This window comes from Chrysemys picta, chromosome 15 (genome assembly GCF_011386835.1).
Source record: "Chrysemys picta bellii isolate R12L10 chromosome 15, ASM1138683v2, whole genome shotgun sequence".
NCBI classification, from domain to species: domain Eukaryota; kingdom Metazoa; phylum Chordata; order Testudines; family Emydidae; genus Chrysemys; species Chrysemys picta.
This window is the reverse complement of record NC_088805.1, coordinates 6,521,632-6,538,251: the sequence shown is the minus strand read 5'-3', so window position 1 is coordinate 6,538,251 and position 16,620 is coordinate 6,521,632. Positions and strand designations below refer to the sequence as shown.

General features: G+C 43.9%; 1 protein-coding gene across 7 annotated transcripts in view; it reads right to left on the bottom strand.

Moving 5' to 3' along the window:
* Window positions 1-16,620, bottom strand: part of TPCN1 (two pore segment channel 1) — a 61,513-nt gene that overhangs the window by 10,418 nt on the left and 34,475 nt on the right. For all 7 annotated transcript variants that reach the window (XM_065568271.1, XM_065568269.1, XM_065568272.1 and 4 more), the window contains 13 exons: window positions 16,224-16,323; window positions 15,599-15,715; window positions 14,205-14,329; window positions 12,459-12,507; window positions 12,185-12,248; window positions 10,837-10,881; window positions 9,691-9,747; window positions 9,549-9,602; window positions 5,259-5,331; window positions 4,774-4,881; window positions 2,377-2,448; window positions 1,055-1,144; window positions 400-515 (listed from right to left, as the gene is read on the bottom strand). In XM_065568271.1, coding sequence (XP_065424343.1) covers window positions 400-515; window positions 1,055-1,144; window positions 2,377-2,448; window positions 4,774-4,881; window positions 5,259-5,331; window positions 9,549-9,602; window positions 9,691-9,747; window positions 10,837-10,881; window positions 12,185-12,248; window positions 12,459-12,507; window positions 14,205-14,329; window positions 15,599-15,715; window positions 16,224-16,323 — 1,070 coding nt within the window. The remainder of the gene's footprint in view (window positions 1-399; window positions 516-1,054; window positions 1,145-2,376; window positions 2,449-4,773; window positions 4,882-5,258; window positions 5,332-9,548; window positions 9,603-9,690; window positions 9,748-10,836; window positions 10,882-12,184; window positions 12,249-12,458; window positions 12,508-14,204; window positions 14,330-15,598; window positions 15,716-16,223; window positions 16,324-16,620) is intronic.

Here is a 16,620-nt window from a genome sequence, read left to right as displayed (position 1 = left end):
TCCAGGATATGTTTACCTTGGAAGTTCACCACGCAGTTGGATTCAGTTAGCCAGCAGCAGAACCCAGGACAGGAAAGGGATGCTGCGGCAGGTGTGAGGTGTATAGTATAAGCAGAACTCTGTTAGGGATCCAGGGCAGGGGTCTGCAGGTCATTTGGCAGAGCCACATGTGGGCGGGCAGGGGGAAGGGGTACTGTGGGCCAGGACTGACATGCATTGGTAGAATTCTGGGGACTAGACGGAAGCACGGACAGGTGTCATGCAAGCTATGTTAAGAGTCTCACCCCTACATAAGCACCAAATCCACACAGGATCATTCTGCATTCGGCAGCAGTAGATGCGAGGAGTATGGTCAACAATTATCTTGGATAAGAACCAACATGTAAATATCCCTCTTACCAAAGCTGTTCAAAATGTTGTCAAAGTTGTTCAGATAGTAGTAACCTTCTTCCACCACTGTCTTGTTTCCAACCGTGTGATTCACCCAGCGATAGGCATCTGCAACTGTACTCGTGCTGATTAGAGAAGCCAGGGCAAACATACAATGAGAGGTGCTCTGGAAAAACGTGCAAAGCTACAGGTGCTGACAGACACCAGCATGCTTAGAGACCTGTGGGCAGGGAAGCTATTTTTCCTTCTTGCCAACACTTGCTGCATTTTGAATGCCGTTCTTTAAAGTGGTACCTCTGACAGGCACTGCAGCATCGCACATACTACATGGGTGCTTTGCTGTGGTGCCATTATACAGCAAGCATCCCAGCCCAGCTGCTTCAAGCAGTGATTCAAATACTCAGCACTACCAACTAGCACATTGCTACCCCTCTCCCTTCTCAAACTGTAAGTAAAGATCATTGCCCTGAGTCTCAGCGAGAGAAGTGGTAAGTCTCCCTTTTACTGGGAATCCCAATTCAGACCAACCACTCTCAGTAAACATACATCCACTGGCCTTTTCTTGATAGGAAAATACAGATATGAGACACAATGTTCCTGGGTTGGCATTGAACCAGGCTATTAACAAGGCCATTTCAGAGGAAGGTGGTTGCTGGGTACTCACTTGCAGCAGTTTGGGTAGACAACCCCAGAGAAGAATTCCATGCCGACAATGGCGAAGGAGTAGTAGAAGATAAGCAGGGTTAAGCCCAAGCTGGAGGAGAGAGAAACAAAAGTAAGGCCTTGTCTACACTGCACCTTCATCATTAAAACCTTTGTCCCTCAAGGGTGTGAAAAAACCCCCCCAAAAACCCTCATCCACCCCTGAATGACAAAAGTTTTAACGATGAAAAGCACCAGTGTGGGCAGCGCTTTGTCGGCGGGAGATGCTCTCCGGCCAATGAAGCTACCGCCCTTTGTTTGGGGTGATTTTATTTTGTCGTCAGGAGAGCTCTCTCCTGGTGACAGAGTGGCTAAATTGCATGCCTTACAGTTGTGCGGCTGTAGCGCCGTTGTAAGGTGTGCAGTGTAGAGACAGCCTAATTCTGTTATTCACCAGTTGGTAGGACAGAGAAAAAAGCCAAGTCACTCAGACTGGCTGTTCTCTAAGCAGTTTTCCATCTCTACCATCGACAGTAAACCCCAGTGTAGCATCTAGACCACCTCCCTGCAATGCTGTTTTGTTGCCTATGGAACATGCGCAGTGTTTGTCTCAACTAGTTTTAAAAGTCGAGAGTTATGGAGGTCTGTACCACGCCCTTGGTGAGAAATAAGCTCTGAGAAACCTGAAGAGAACCTTCTTTCCTTACAGACTTGCTCCTTGCCATTAAATATTTATTCCCCCTCCCCACCACCCAGTTTCTCTAATGAAGCACAAGCCAACATCGCTCTATCCTCTTTGTTTCCTTGACCATCAGCAGTGATGTCAGAACAGCTTCAGAAATAGGCCTAGCTGGTTAACATGTCTGAACACCTAGCTAGTTCTGCAGCAGGGGAATAAGATACTGTGATGTCATACATGGACAATGGCTCCTTATCTCAGTGACTAATTAAACGGGCATTCCACATCACTTCGCAATAATCGTAACCCGTCTGGTCCCCTATTGTACCAAGGACATGAGGCAACCCTGGGTATATTCACATCTCCTTTGTGAAACCTTCTTTGCACAAAAACCATCATCACTTAAAAACCAAACAAGTGCCACAGTGGGGTTGCCCTTGTGCTCAGGAGCAAAGGGGTTAATGTGAATCAGGTATTAGGCCTAGTGTGCTGGAGAGCTCTTTATGTATTTCTTTGTGTTGCACTGCAAAGAAAAAAAAAAGTGATCGCTTCTACTCTGACCCCAGCCCAGGTATTCATTACCCTGGAAATGGCAGAGCCATATTAGTACACGCTTCTTTGGGATGTGGTCCATTTTTCCCCCTCCAAGGAGGGCTGTGCAATACCTGGCCATCCTGGGGAATAACTCAAACATTGTGTCCAGGACATTCCTGTAGCGCTTCTTCAGTTTAAAGAGCCTGAAGCAGGGATGAAAAGCCAGTGGTTACTTACACGAGGACAATTCCTTCCTGTTTTGTTATTAGCTGCATAAAGACAAGCAGCATGTACAAGCAAAACAAGGCCACGAGAGAAGCATTTTGAATATAGGTTCAGCCAGGGTCCATATGGAGGCTGCACCAAAGTAGACCACCAACCATGCACTTTCCTCGCTGTGACACTACTACATGAGAATCTGGGGACTGTACACCTGCATTTAGCCAGGGAAGTACTGATAGCAGAAAAAAATAAAACATGATCCAATGGCTGGAAATTGAAGCTAGACAAATTTGGATCTGAAATACAGCATAACATTTTTAACAGTGAGGGTAATTAATCATTGGACCAACTTACCAAAGATCGTGGTGGATTCTCCCCCACTACCAACTTTTAAATCAAGACTGGATGTTTTCTTAAAAGGATCTGCTCTAGGAATTATTTTGGGAAATTTCTATGGCCTGTGTAATACAGGAGGTCAGACTAGATGATCACAATGGTCCCTTCTGGCCTTGGAATCTATGAATTATTTTGCACTTCCATTATTCACCAATAAATTTCCCCAGAGGTGGAGTGGGACAGGAGAATATCATCGCTCTTTTCCATCAGTAGATCTCAAAGCACTTCACATAGGAGGTCTGTATCATTATCCCTATTTAACATATGGGGAAACTGAGGAACAGGGCAGAGGAAGTGATTTGCCCAGGTCACACAGCAAGTCAGCGACAGAATCAGACACAGAACCCAGGTCTCTCTATCCACTAGGTCCAACTGCCTCCCTTCACTTGGTTGGGATATTTAGACTTTAGGCACATTAAAAGTGGTCAGGTAAGGCCTCTCAGTTCCTGATCCAGACCATCTTTACTCAAATAGTCTTTACTCCTGTGAGTAAGCCCCACTGTCTCATGTGATGAAGGACAAGGTCTATGAATAAGCATTTGCAGGATTATGCTTCTTAGGACAAGGACAGTGTTTTACCGATAAAGCATCATGCATAAATAATGACATTTATCAATGGTGGGCTCCTACATCAATAACACGCGTACGCTTGACATTTACAGAACACATTTTAAAGGTGAGCTCACTTACCAAGACACAAGCTCAGTTATCTGTTCTTTTCCTGCAACAATCAATGGGAGAAAGCTGCATTCCTCACACATCAACCATTACAAGAGAAAAACAGACGTCTGAGTGCAGGCTTTGGCAGGTGAGTACAGAAGAAAATGGTTTATTTTAAAATGTAATTAACCCATTTTTTTTAAATCCTTATGTGTGCTCCATTAGCCAGTAGGGATCCTAGACAGTGTGACCTAGTGAACAGAGAATTGGACTGGAACTCAGGAGACCCAGGTTCTATTCCCAGCTCTGCCAGGCTTCCTGGTTGATCTTGGGCAAGTCATGTCTCTTCTTTGGGCCTTAGTTTGCCCATCTGTAAAATGAGGATGATACAATGATACTGACCTTCTCTGTAAAGCACTTTGCAATCAACTGATGAAAAGTGCTATATAAGAACTAGATATAAGTCCATCTTTAATAAAAGAACACTTTGCCCTTCTATGGAACTTACATTTGATGATCTCAAAGCACTCTACAAAGATGAATGAATCTTTACAAAAACCTTGTGAGGCAGACATTATCATACCCATTTAACTGAGGGACAGAGGTTAAATTACTTGATCAAGGTGTCACTGCAAGTATCAGAACTGGGAAGAGAACTCATGCAACCTGCTCTAACCAGTAGACAACAATTTGCCTCAGTGATTGGCATTTCTGGGAGCTACAGCGCTCTGCACATAGGATTTGAACAGAGGCTGGGTTAAGCCCTGAAGCATGAGCTTTAATATCCCTTCTGAAGTTTGTCATAATTAATTCCCATAACTCAAGATAATCTCATTACCCATATAGGGTTCCGTTCCTTTGTGATACAGTCACGTAACCATGCAACCCTCCCAGTTGGGTCCTGCCAGTGAGCTGAGCCCTGGATTGGGTTGAAGGGGGAAAAAAAAAAAAAAAAAAAAAACCCTCCCTCTCTCTGCTGCTTTGAAAACAAGGAGTCCGGTGGCACCTTAAAGACTAACAGATTTATTTGGGCATAAGCTTTCATGGGTAAAAAAAATCTCACTTCTTCAGGTTCATCTGAAGAAGTGAGGGTTTTTACTCACAAAAGGTTATGCCGCAAAAAAACCTGTTAGTCTTTAAGGTGCCACCGGACTCCTTGTTGTTTTTCTGGATTCAGACTAACATGGCTACCCCCGATACTCTGCTGTTTTGGTTATTTTCCCATTCCCCATATGCCTTTTCTGTCTCACCTGAGCAGTTGAAGGGGTCGCAGGACGACGATGAAGTAGAATGGCTCCATGTTAAATGCCAGCGCCAGGAGACCCAGAAATGCAAACAGGGTGACTGAAAAATCAAAGCTGGAAAAGGAAGAGGGAGAGCAGAAATGGCCCGGTTTAGCCTTGCGAGGGGGCAGAGTGCTCATGGCACTCTAGTTCAAAAGAAGACAAAGGGAAAAGTGGAGGGGTACTGGAATTTCCTGCAGAATCTCTATTGAAATAAAGTTTTCTAATCTATCGCCTAAGGCCATTTTTGAAAGAAGGCAACTATATCCCAGCAACTATCACCATACCCCTCAAATCCTGCAATTCTGAGTTCTCTCTCATTAGATCCCCACCAAATTCAGCTGATTCAAATTCAGATTGCTCAAGTGACACTGATGCAATGCCGGTTAGCACAACAGCTCTGGGTGTTATGCCTCCAGCCCCCATTCACTGTTCACAAGCAGCACACTTACAGATTCCATCCAGAAGACAGATACTCAATGGGTCCCAGGCCAGTGGTTTTCAGGAGCAGCTCTACCCCATAGACTGCAAAACAAGAGAGAATCTAATATCAACCCTTAAATGAGCCACACCATAACCATTCCTTATGTGCAGCTTAAACATGTAGGTTTGTTGACTGTAGGTTTAATAAGCTCCCATTCCCTTCCTTCATGTTTATCCTCAAGGGGATGATAAGTGGGCCCCACTTCTCTTCTAGATCACTAACTTCTCCCTTAGCTATTGTGCCAAACATTCAGATCTCTGGACAGGAGTGAGTGCCTATAAGAAAGACCAATCAGTCATCCAGAGGAACTTCAGGGCACATACTCACTCCCACATACTTGCCCAATTTAACCTCAATGGAATGTAATAAAGAATCAAATCTATGAGCTCATTGGACCATGGGAGATATTTTCAAACAGGGTGGAGGAAGGCTGTTTGTTTCATACACTGCCACGAGGGCACTCTGTGAAGTTCTTGAATTAGTAGGACATTATGACATCAGGCAACAGTTCAGTGATCAAAGTATTTCTATACATCTGGGAATAAAAACATAAGAACGGCCATATTTGGTCAGACCAACTATCCATCTAGCCCAATATCCTGTCTTCCAACAACGGCCAGACCAGATACTTCAGAGGGAATGGACAAACAGGGCAATTTTTGAGTTATCCATCTCCAGCTTCTGGCAGTCAGAGGTTTATGGACACCCAGAGCAAGGGGTTGTGTACCTAACCATCTTGGCTAACAGCCATTGATAGACCTATTCTCCATGAGCTTATTGAATTCCTTTTTGAACCCAGTTCTACTTTTGGCTTTCACAACATCCCCTGGCAACAAGTTTCATAGGTTGACTGTGCATTATGTGAAGAAGTACTTCCTTAAGTTTGTTTTAAACTTGATGCCTATTAATTTCATTGGGTGATCCTGAGTCACGTGTTATATGAAAGGGTAAAAACACTTCCTTATTGACTTTCTCCACACCAGTCATGATTTTATAGACTTCTATCATCTCCCCCATAAATCTTTTCTAAACTGAACTGTCCCAGTCTTTTTAATCTCTCTTCATACAGAAACTCGGTTTTGGACTTAACTATCCTGAATAATTGTGTGTCATCGCAAACTTTGCCACCTCACTGTTCACTCCCCTTTCCAAATCATTTATGAATATGTTGAACAGCACTGGTCCTAGTACAGATCCTTGGGAGAACCTATTATTTATCTCTCTCCACTATGAAAATTGACCATTTATTCCTACTCTTGTGTCCTGTATCCTAACCAATTAATGATCATGAGAGGACCTTAGCTCTTATCCCATTATTGCCTATTTTGCTTAAGAGCCTTTGGTGAGGGACCTTGTCAAAGGCTTTCTGAAAGTCCAAGTATATTACATCCACTGGGTCACCCTTGTTCACGTTTGCTGACACCCTCAAAGAATTCTAAGACAAGCACGATTTCCCTTTACAAAAGTCGTGTTGGCTCTTCTCCAACATATTGTGTTCATTTAGGTGTCTGATCATTCTGTTCTTTACTATAGTTTCAATCAATTTGCCTGGCACTTAAGTTAGGCTCATTGGCCTGTAATTGCCAGGATTGCCTTTGGAGCCTTTAAAAAAAGACCATCAGCATTACATTAGCTATCTGCCAGTCACCTGCTACAGAGACTGATTTAAGTGATAGGTTACATACCACAGTTAGTAGTTCGGAAGGAACTCAGATGTGAAATTGCAGAACTCTTGGGTGAATCCTATCTGGTCCTGGTGACTTATTATTGTTTAATTTATCAATTTCTTCCAAAATGTCCTCTATAGATACCACAAGCTGAGACAGTTCCTCAGATCGGTCATCTAAAAAGAACTGCTCAGGTGTAGGAATCCCCCTTACATCCTTTGCAGCGAAGACCGATGCAAGAAATTTATTTAGCTTCTCTGCAATGTCCTTGGCTTCCTTGACTGCTCCTTTAGCACCTTGATTGTCCAGTGGCCCTCAATCATCCAATGGCCCTTGTTGGTAGGCTTCCTACTTCTAATGTACTTAAAGAATTTTTTTTTGTTAGTTTTGGGGTTTTTGCTAGCTGCTCTTCAAGTTCTTTCTTGGCCTGCCTAATTAAACTTTTACACTTGACTTGTCAGTGTTTAGACTCCTTTCTATTTTTCTCAGTAGGATCTGACTTCCAGTTTTTAAAAGATGTCTTTTTGTAACCAACCACCTTTTTTAGTATGTTGTTTAGCCATGGCGGCTTTTCTTGTTCCTGTTACCTTCTTTTTGGGGGAGGGTGGGGTGCGTGGGGGGAGGAAATATTTAGTTTGACCCTCTATTACGGTATTTTTAAAAAGTTTCCATGCAGCTTGCAGGCAGCTCACACTTGTGACTGTTCCTTCTAATTTCCATTTAACTAGCCTCATTTTTGTTTAGTTCTCCTTTTTGAAGTTAAATGCTACTGTGGTGGGTTCCTCTGGTATTTTCCTCCCTACAAGGATGTTAAATGTAATTACATTATGAACATTATTACTGAGTGGTTCAGTTATAGTCACTTCTTGGACCAGATGCTGTGCTCACTTAGGACTAAATCAAGAATTGCCTCTCCCCTTGTGGGTCTCAGGACTATCTGCTCCAAGAAACAGTCATTAATAATGCCTAGAAATTTTATCTCTGCACCCAATCCTGAGGTGACATGAACCCCAGTCAATATAGGGATAAATGAAATCCCCCATTATTTTTGGATTTTCTGTTTCTGTAGCCTCTCTAACCTCCCTGAATATTTCACAATCAGCGTCACCATCCTGGTCAGATGGTCAGTAGTATATTCTGACTGGTATACTCTTATTATTCAAGCATGGAATTTCTATCCACAAAAATTCTATGGTACTGTCGGATTCATTTCAGATTTTTACTATATTTGACTCCATGCTTTCTTTCACATACAGTGCCACGCACCCCAGCACAACCTACTCGGTCATTCCTATATATTTTGTACCCTAGTATTGTGTGTCCCACTGATGATTGTTTGTTCCACCACGTTTCTGTGATGCCTATTCTATCAATATCCTCATTTAATACCAGGCACTCAAGTTCACTCGTTAGTATTTAGACTTTTTGCATTAGCATACAAGCACTATAAAATTTGTCAATATTTCATTGTCTGACTTTATGTGAGGTCACTAATTAGGACAGCCCCAGGGGAAACAAAAAAGTCACCACATCCTCATAAAACAAACAATGGACATTTTCTCTAACTCCAACTTTTCTGACAACTCCTCTGCTGGCAATTGTAGCCACAGAGCTCTCCATGCAGTTAAGTGAGAGGTTAGCAAACAGGTATTTGGATTCTCCCAAAGTCACCTTTATCGCAATTGTCAGCTCTACTTATTAACAGCTTTAGCTCTGCTTCAGTAGAATTGCTCAGCAGCAGCAGTGAAAAACAAACAGCACTTATAGGAGAGGATGAACTAACTTGGATAAGTAATGAGTTCCATGGCAGAGCAACACACTGGCATAGAAGGATCTAAGGTCAGGCTCACTCTTGCCTTGTTCTGTTCAGGGGTGCTAGAAGACAGTACAGTCAGCCTCTGTGGGAGGGGCAGCAGTATACTGCTCTCTCAAGAGCTCCTCTGATTTGTCTGAAGTGGTGCTGACAGACTCAAAAGAGTCACCATCTCCAAAATGGAAGGAGGACTGCTCAGACTCAAAGGTAGGGAGTGGCAGTACCATGGAGGGAAATGGAAGGAGATTCCAGGTAAAAATAATTAAGGGAAGATGATTCCACAAAACAACAATTAACAGAGCAGGAAATAAATAGGGTCTTGGTTCGAGATGTGCTTTCAATATGGTAATTCTACCAAGAGGGCTATGCAATGTGTCCAGTCTGCACTGACAGTAACGTGAGTTGTGGATGGGGGTCAGTAAATGCCCAACAGCTTATGGTTGGGGGTGAAAATGGAAGACCAGATGGGTGTGTGGTTTTGGGGCAATGTTACTAGGGGCTGAGTCAGAACTACATTCCCATTTAGATGCATCTCATTACATAGATAGCAGGGGTACAAGAGGTTCCCTTTTCAGCACACCAAGTTTACCAGAGGCACTTCTTACAAGCAAGCAAGGCCAATAAAATCTGTTCAGATCCAGGCACTGAGAAAAATGGCTTCCAAGGAAATGGATACTTTAAGCCCTTGAATGACTAAAATGCGCAACTGAGAAACCCCAATATACCCTTCCGCAGCTGTAATGGAACAAAGCAGTGTTGGTCTGGTGCAGCAACTTACTCGTGAGGAAGACGATGTAACTCCACGGGACATCTCTGGGGAAGAAGTTCCCACCTGCAAGGCACAGAAACAGCGCCTTCTCAGAGGGTTGATCAAACTTATGGAAGACGACAAGTCAAGAAATGAACCATGTATATCCTACCTTGCAGCATGAAGGTTTGAATTAGAATCCAGATCCCATTCACAGCTACCACAGTATCTGGAAAACAAAATACACTGCTGCAATGAAAAGTCGCTGGATAATCAGATGTTATTTTCTAAACTTTTAGGCAGTGTGGTCTAATGGTTAGGGCACAGGACTAGGCATCAGAAGATCCAAGTTCTGTTTCCAACCCTCCCAAGGTTACACATCCCATTCACTGGTAAAGCCCCCTACATTCTGTGCTTCAGTTTCCCAGTATATTAAATGAGTATAATAATTTATCCACCTATGTACAATGCTTTGAGATCCTCAGAAGAAAAAAAGTGTATTGTTGAATCTCAGTCTAACATAGAGTTATTTTTCCTGGTACATTATTCCCTACATTGCCCTAGAATTACTTCTATATTCCAGTTTCTTTCCACCTCTGCAGGATTGTTCCAGGACCGTACATAGCTCCTAGGCGGGAAGGATACAGCACCATCACAAAGCTCCTACAGGCCCGCTTGTAGCGCCCACCATTAAGCCACTGGGACTCAGAGGATCCAAGATGTAGGAACTCTCCTTCACTCCTTCCTTCATCCTACCATCATAATCAGCAAAAAGGGCACTTCTCTTACAGAATAAAAATCAAAGTCAGAGATTAGCGTAACAAGTGGGACCAGGAGTCAAACATGCCCTCCTCTCTAGAGAAGCTGGACAGCAATTCGGCTGCTCTGCTTAGTACAAACTCCAAGCAATACCCCTTGGAATTAAGCTGTTTGCACTTTCTGAAGTGCAGCAAACCACGGGAGCATTGTGTGTCAAGTCAGGTCCTTTCATCAGCATCCTCCGCTGCAGTGTCAAAACTGAAAGCATGTGAAGTGTAATCATGCACCCTCTGAAATGCACCAGGATGGAAGAGCCAGCTTCTGAAGAACCCAGTCCCATAAAACACACTTCAAAATAATGTACAAACTAGTCCTTATGAGAATCCCACACGCACATGAACTCCTTCCCTGATGGCAGAGAAGCACAGGAATTATTGTGGCTCCAATCACAGCTCAGGTTCCATTGCACTAGGCAGTGTACAAACACCGAGAGAATGCCCGCCCTGAAGAACAGAGAGCTGAGTAGGTAAAATCATGAGGTTTTGTTTTTCACACTTACACATGGCATACTGGAATGCTCGGGACTTCACCAGGATGTTAATGCCTGTATGAAAAAGGGAAATATTACAAACAAATAGATGTTCATTACAAAAAATATTTAAAAATAAACTCACACGTGTACCAAATACTCCCTCTTCTTCCTCCGTATCTATTTAATGACCACCCTGACATTAATTGGGCTCATTTTTCATATCCATTCTCAGCACAGGGTCTAGATAGCACAGTGGGCAATAGTGCACTTACATATCTTTCACTTCTTATGCCTGGAGTTCAAATCCTGACCTAGAACTCAAGTGATAGTGATGTGACAGTTCTCACCCTACTGCAGTTCCAAATTTGCCCACATCTTGAAACTAGTGCACAGTTCAAATGGAGATGTCAGTCACCGCCCAGTCCTGGAACAGTGGAAGCGTTCTAACTCCGGGCTAAAGTGCATTAGCACAGCTGCATAGGGACCTTGTACCAGTAGCTGCCTGCGCTATCCTTGGTTCAGGCTAGTTGTCCCTCACTAACCTACATATATATTAAAAAAAAAAAAAAAATCCCCACTTATCCAGGGATACAAACGGGTAAGGAAAAAGTGGGACATTTGCAACAGTGGCATGTAGAGGATATATTACGTTTAAAGCTGTATCTAGGCCACATTATAACCTCTATTTTCTCCTTTACAGCAGCTGCACATGCTCTGTGCAAATGCTGCATCCACCAGAGATTACGAAGACCAGCAACCCCTCGGAGACTGCAAATCCACTCCACAGCCCGCTGCTGTTGGAGGAGAGCTGCAGCTTCAGATACTGAGAAACCGATCTCCTCCACTCGGCCAGTCCTAGCAAGCTGGACCACTGCATCAGACTCCCCTGCATGCTGTACCAGAAGACGCATCCAGCAGTGGGTGGGCTCAAGGTATTTGCTAAGAAGCTTTCCTTATTTTATAAAGTTGGTTTCCGGGTCAGTGCACAGAATATATATTTATGTGACAGATGCCCTCGTCCAACAGGCCAGAATACCGTGCCTTTTGAGTGGCTCAGCAGTTAGCAACTGTGCCCGTCTCAGCAGGTTATCTGGAGTATTTAGACTGTTACTGTATTTATGCTTGGGGTAATGTACAGAGAATGTGTTCTTTCAGAAGGCCTCTTTTTTTGAAAAGAGATGGTTTTCGAACAGGTACATGCTTGAATTTAAAACATGTTGAATTTAAAACATAAGACCATAAGAACGGCCAGACTGGGTCAGACCAATGGTCCATCTAGCTCAGCATCCCGTCTTCAGACAGTGGCCAATGCCAGATGCTTCAAAGGGAATGAACAGAACAGGGTAATCATCAAGTGAGCCATACAGCAAGTTACCTTTAAATATAAGAAACGCTGTCCGTGGAAGGTCATCAAACCAGTGCTCGCGGTTTCGTTTTGCCTGGAAGTGGAACAGACCTGATCAGCGGGAAGTATGAGCAGAGATTTATCAAAGTAGGTCAAAATTACATCCATAAGAAAATGAAGCAAGACCCATCTTCTCCCCAGGTCATTTCGGTCTTGTTCCACATAGTCTTTATTTCTCCTTCACCTTCTCTCCATAAACTTCCCTCCAGTCCTCATCCCCTTCTCTCCTCCATTTAACACTTGCCTTCCATTTTAAGCCAACAACTTCATAGAAATGGTAGAAATCCTTTAGGCTGTAAGAGAGAAAGATAAAAGGGTGAATCAGATCAAATCCCAGTGGTATTTGAATTTTGCCATCATGGGTACCAAATGTTTCACTATTTAAGTGTATCAAGTGCCTAACTGTGTCACCTGATTGTGGGAGAGGGAGAATATTTTCCATGCCAGACCTTCTTTTCAGGAGAAGTTCCCTTAATTTCTCGTTAACTCTTTGTTCAAACTGTATGAAAAATCAACATTCAGCTCATCCATTGTTTGTGTCACAGGTTTTCCTAAACGCAAGTGGGCCTTAGGAGATAGTAAAGGTTACCACATTTCTGCAGCAAAGCCTGACAAAGACTGATACAGTCTTAGGGTGAAATCTTGGCTCCACTGAACTCAGAGAGTTTTGCTATGGACTTCAATGGAACCAGGATTTCACTTATATTGTAAGCTCTTAGGGGCAGTGTTTATATGCATGTAGTGCATGCAAGTAAATAAATAAATAAGGTACGATGTCACCAATATTAAGGTTTGCATAAGCCTCCTGGCTGATAACTGGGTGATCAATTGTGTGGTTTGTAAAATGCCATTTACAAATAATTGGACCTGAACCACCCTGGAAGCACATCTTAATCCCTCATTTACTACTAACTATTCCTTTCCTGCTAGGTTTTGGTTGGTTGTTTTAAAGAGGTAGTTTTAAACTTTTGAGCAACAATAAAACTGGTGCAAAGATATGAGATGAGAGAACCCTGTAAGCACATGAAGTAAAAATGACTGACAATCAGCCTGGGCTAGATTTTTAAAGGTGTTTAGATACCTAAAGATGCAGATTTGGAAAAAAAAAAAAAAACAACAATCTTACTTGGTGCCTAGTTGCACCTTTAGGCACCTAAACATCCTTAACAATCTGACTCTTGGTCCCTATCCCATCCTCAACAGAGCACACAGGTGCTGAACTAGCATCCAGATTCGCTCCCTTCCTGGGGGTTTAGTTTTATTGGGAAATGAAAACCATTATCTACAACCACATTAGCGTCACCCTAATATTCCACCCCAGGCTTAGCTATGCCTCGAGTTTCCCTTTGGGGTTTCCTTGTCCTATCATTCTAGGTCTCTCTCGCCCACAGACGCACTCATCTCTTTATATCCAGGTTGGAGTTAACTGGACCCACCCACCAGCATGATTCAGCAATAATTACTCCGACTCTTAATGCAGGGTTCTGCGGTGTTTTTGGAACTCCAGGAGAGTGATGCTTTTGTGAAATGCCAGGAGACGTAACCAATTGCCGGTTAACTGGGAAGTGTTAAGCTAAAGTTGCATTGCATGTGCAGAAGTTCTCCTTTCTTTGGGTCTCATGTCCAAATAGGGTCCTCTGTTTCCAAGGACCTCTGTCTTTCACCTATCTCCCTCTGCTTAATGGCTGTCATCGCAGTACTGTCTCTCCAACGGGGCAGAAGGGAAAGCCACCCATTGACCGGCAGATCATAAAGCAGCAGGGGATTATCACTTCGACACCCCTTTCAAGCCCAGGTTCACCTCCAATAGCCCAAGGAGGCAAGAATCCCAGAAGTGTTCCCCAACCCCAGACTGCATCTAAGCCTGCATTCTGGGATTGATTTTCCTTGATAAGCCACACCATTCCCTCGGACATATGGTATGGACCCAGAGTGTCATGAATCCTATAAAATGCTGCCCCTTTTCTAGGTTACAGCAGCAGCATCCTACCTGACTAAAGCTGTATTGTTTTGATTCAGTGCTTTGAAAGTTAGATAACGTTCTCTGGCGCACATCCGAGGCTTATAAAACCGCATCAGCCCTTCAAACTGCTTGAAGGAGATACCAGATGGTCTCTAGAAACACAGAAAGGAGTTGCCATAAGTGATGCTGTAGGAGGAAGCACAGGAACATATAGGCCATATAGGAACATATAATTCTCTCTTATGACTGCTTCTAAGCAAGATTTAAATGTCAGGATAAGATGCCGTTACTACCACCTCTAGAAGGCACACACTTACTTATTACTCTAGAAAAGTGTTTCCCAAACTTTAACAGCTCACGAACCTCTTTCACTAAATTGTGAAATCTCGTGAACCCCCTCCTAAAAATGAATATTTTCAGGGATTTAAGTTTAAATTTCCTCAGTGTGATGGATGCCCCAACTGCCTGGCCCTGCTTTCCCTGGGGCTCGGGCTGCCAGCCCCAACTGCCTGGCCCTGCTCTCCCTGGGGCTCGGGCTGCCAGCCCTGCATGGGGAGCGCTGGGGTTCGGGCTGCCAGCTCCCCCGCTGACCGCCGGGACTCGGGCTGCCAGCCCCAACTGCCTGGCCCTGCTCTCCCTGGGGCTCGGGCTGCCAGCCCTGCGTGGGGAGCGCTGGGGTTCGGGCTGCCAGCTCCCCCGCTGACCGCTGGGACTCGGGCTGCCAGCCCCAACTGCCTGGCCCCCGCTCTCCATGGGGCTCGGGGTGTCTGCCCTGCAACCGGGTCCCACCCGATGTCTCCAATGCCTGGGGTCCTGTCCGCCATTAGTGAAATTTTTCTGGGGAACCCCCTGTAATGTTCTGCGAACCCCCAGGGGTTCGTGAACCCCAGTTTGGGAACCACTGCTCTAGAACCTAGATAGAGGAAAAGTTTCCTGGGATTAGCTCCTCTGCTTGGTCTCCTGGTTAGTGGAAGAACAGAGAACAATCTTGCACTGAAGTTCTGTCCAGTTTAAGTGCCAAGCAACAGGGCTTCCACCACTTCCCTTGGGAAACTGCTCCACAGCCTAACCGAGCTTACTGCCCGGATACTTTAACCTACGCTTTCCTGTTTCAATTTCATTCCATTACTCTTCGTTATACACTTAATTCACCATGCTAAATCATCCCTCTTCTCCCTGCATGTGTACAACCTGCAAAATATATTTCTAGGCTTAACATTCCCTTTAGCTGTCACTTAGCCGTCCTGTATCTACTGAACCCTTCAGGTTTTTGTCACACTGAACATTGTCATCAATTACTGCTGGTGGAACACCACCTCTTTAAACACTCAATTTCTTCTGACGTGCTACTGGTGGGGGTCAGTGACAGCTTCCAGTGACACAGGCTGAGTATTTCTTGCACATATACGAATCTCCCCTACCTGCTTGCTGACAAGCAGGCGGTAGGCGTGTTGTATGGCTGTGCGTTTGTGCAGCAGCAGGGACTTGAACTTCCTCTTTTCAATATCACTGAACGTGTCAAACACCACAGCAAGAAGCTGAAAAGAAACAGATGAGACAAAGCGGAAGTCAGGCTTTGATCGTTACAGCATATGGCCTCTTTTGCCACATGGCGTCTGGACACTTATGAATAAGCACCACAGAGAGGCACAAAAGATACCAGCAGGATGGATTTTGCTAAGTGCTGTGCTAATGCAAGGTATAGTAGAGTTAATAAGAATCTCTAAGCAACCTGGACACCAAAGGATTAACAAGAGCACACACCCACAGTTACCTATGCACCATTTTAAAAATGTATTTGGCTACACAGCTCCTATTACCATTAATGAGAGGCACATAAAGAAGTTTGTATAGTGCCTGTTCATACCGGACAGTAAGCTCAGGAGAACAGGGGGAAGAGGGCTAATTGTTTTTAATCAGATAGACCCTGTCATTACAACACAAAAGATAACAGGCACTATTACCAAACCATTGTGACAGGTGAAGAACTCTACTGCAATAACCAAATGAGAGGAAGGGGAGTCCCTGCTGCAGTAAGAAACGTACCAAGTTCATAATGAAGTAGAGCTCAATGGAGAGGTACACTATGAAGAAGACACAGGACCAGGGGTTCCGGGAGTAAGATGGCATCATCACATCAGGGAAACTACCCCCCAAAAGATACAAGCCAACTTATTAACAGCCACAATAGTCTCATTCATGCAACGTTTCACACTGACTAGATGATCATACTATGTACAGGAACTGTGTATATGCATACACAAATCAACATCCTCATATGGTTATGCAGACTATGTAGCTATACACAATATACACATTATGAACCTATACATTCGCTGCAAGAGTTTGAAATGCAGTGAAAATTATGTATCCCTAAACATCCCCAAAGTTTGATGGGCAATAGGGACTTATAAATAAACCATAGATATTTTGTGTTTTAATC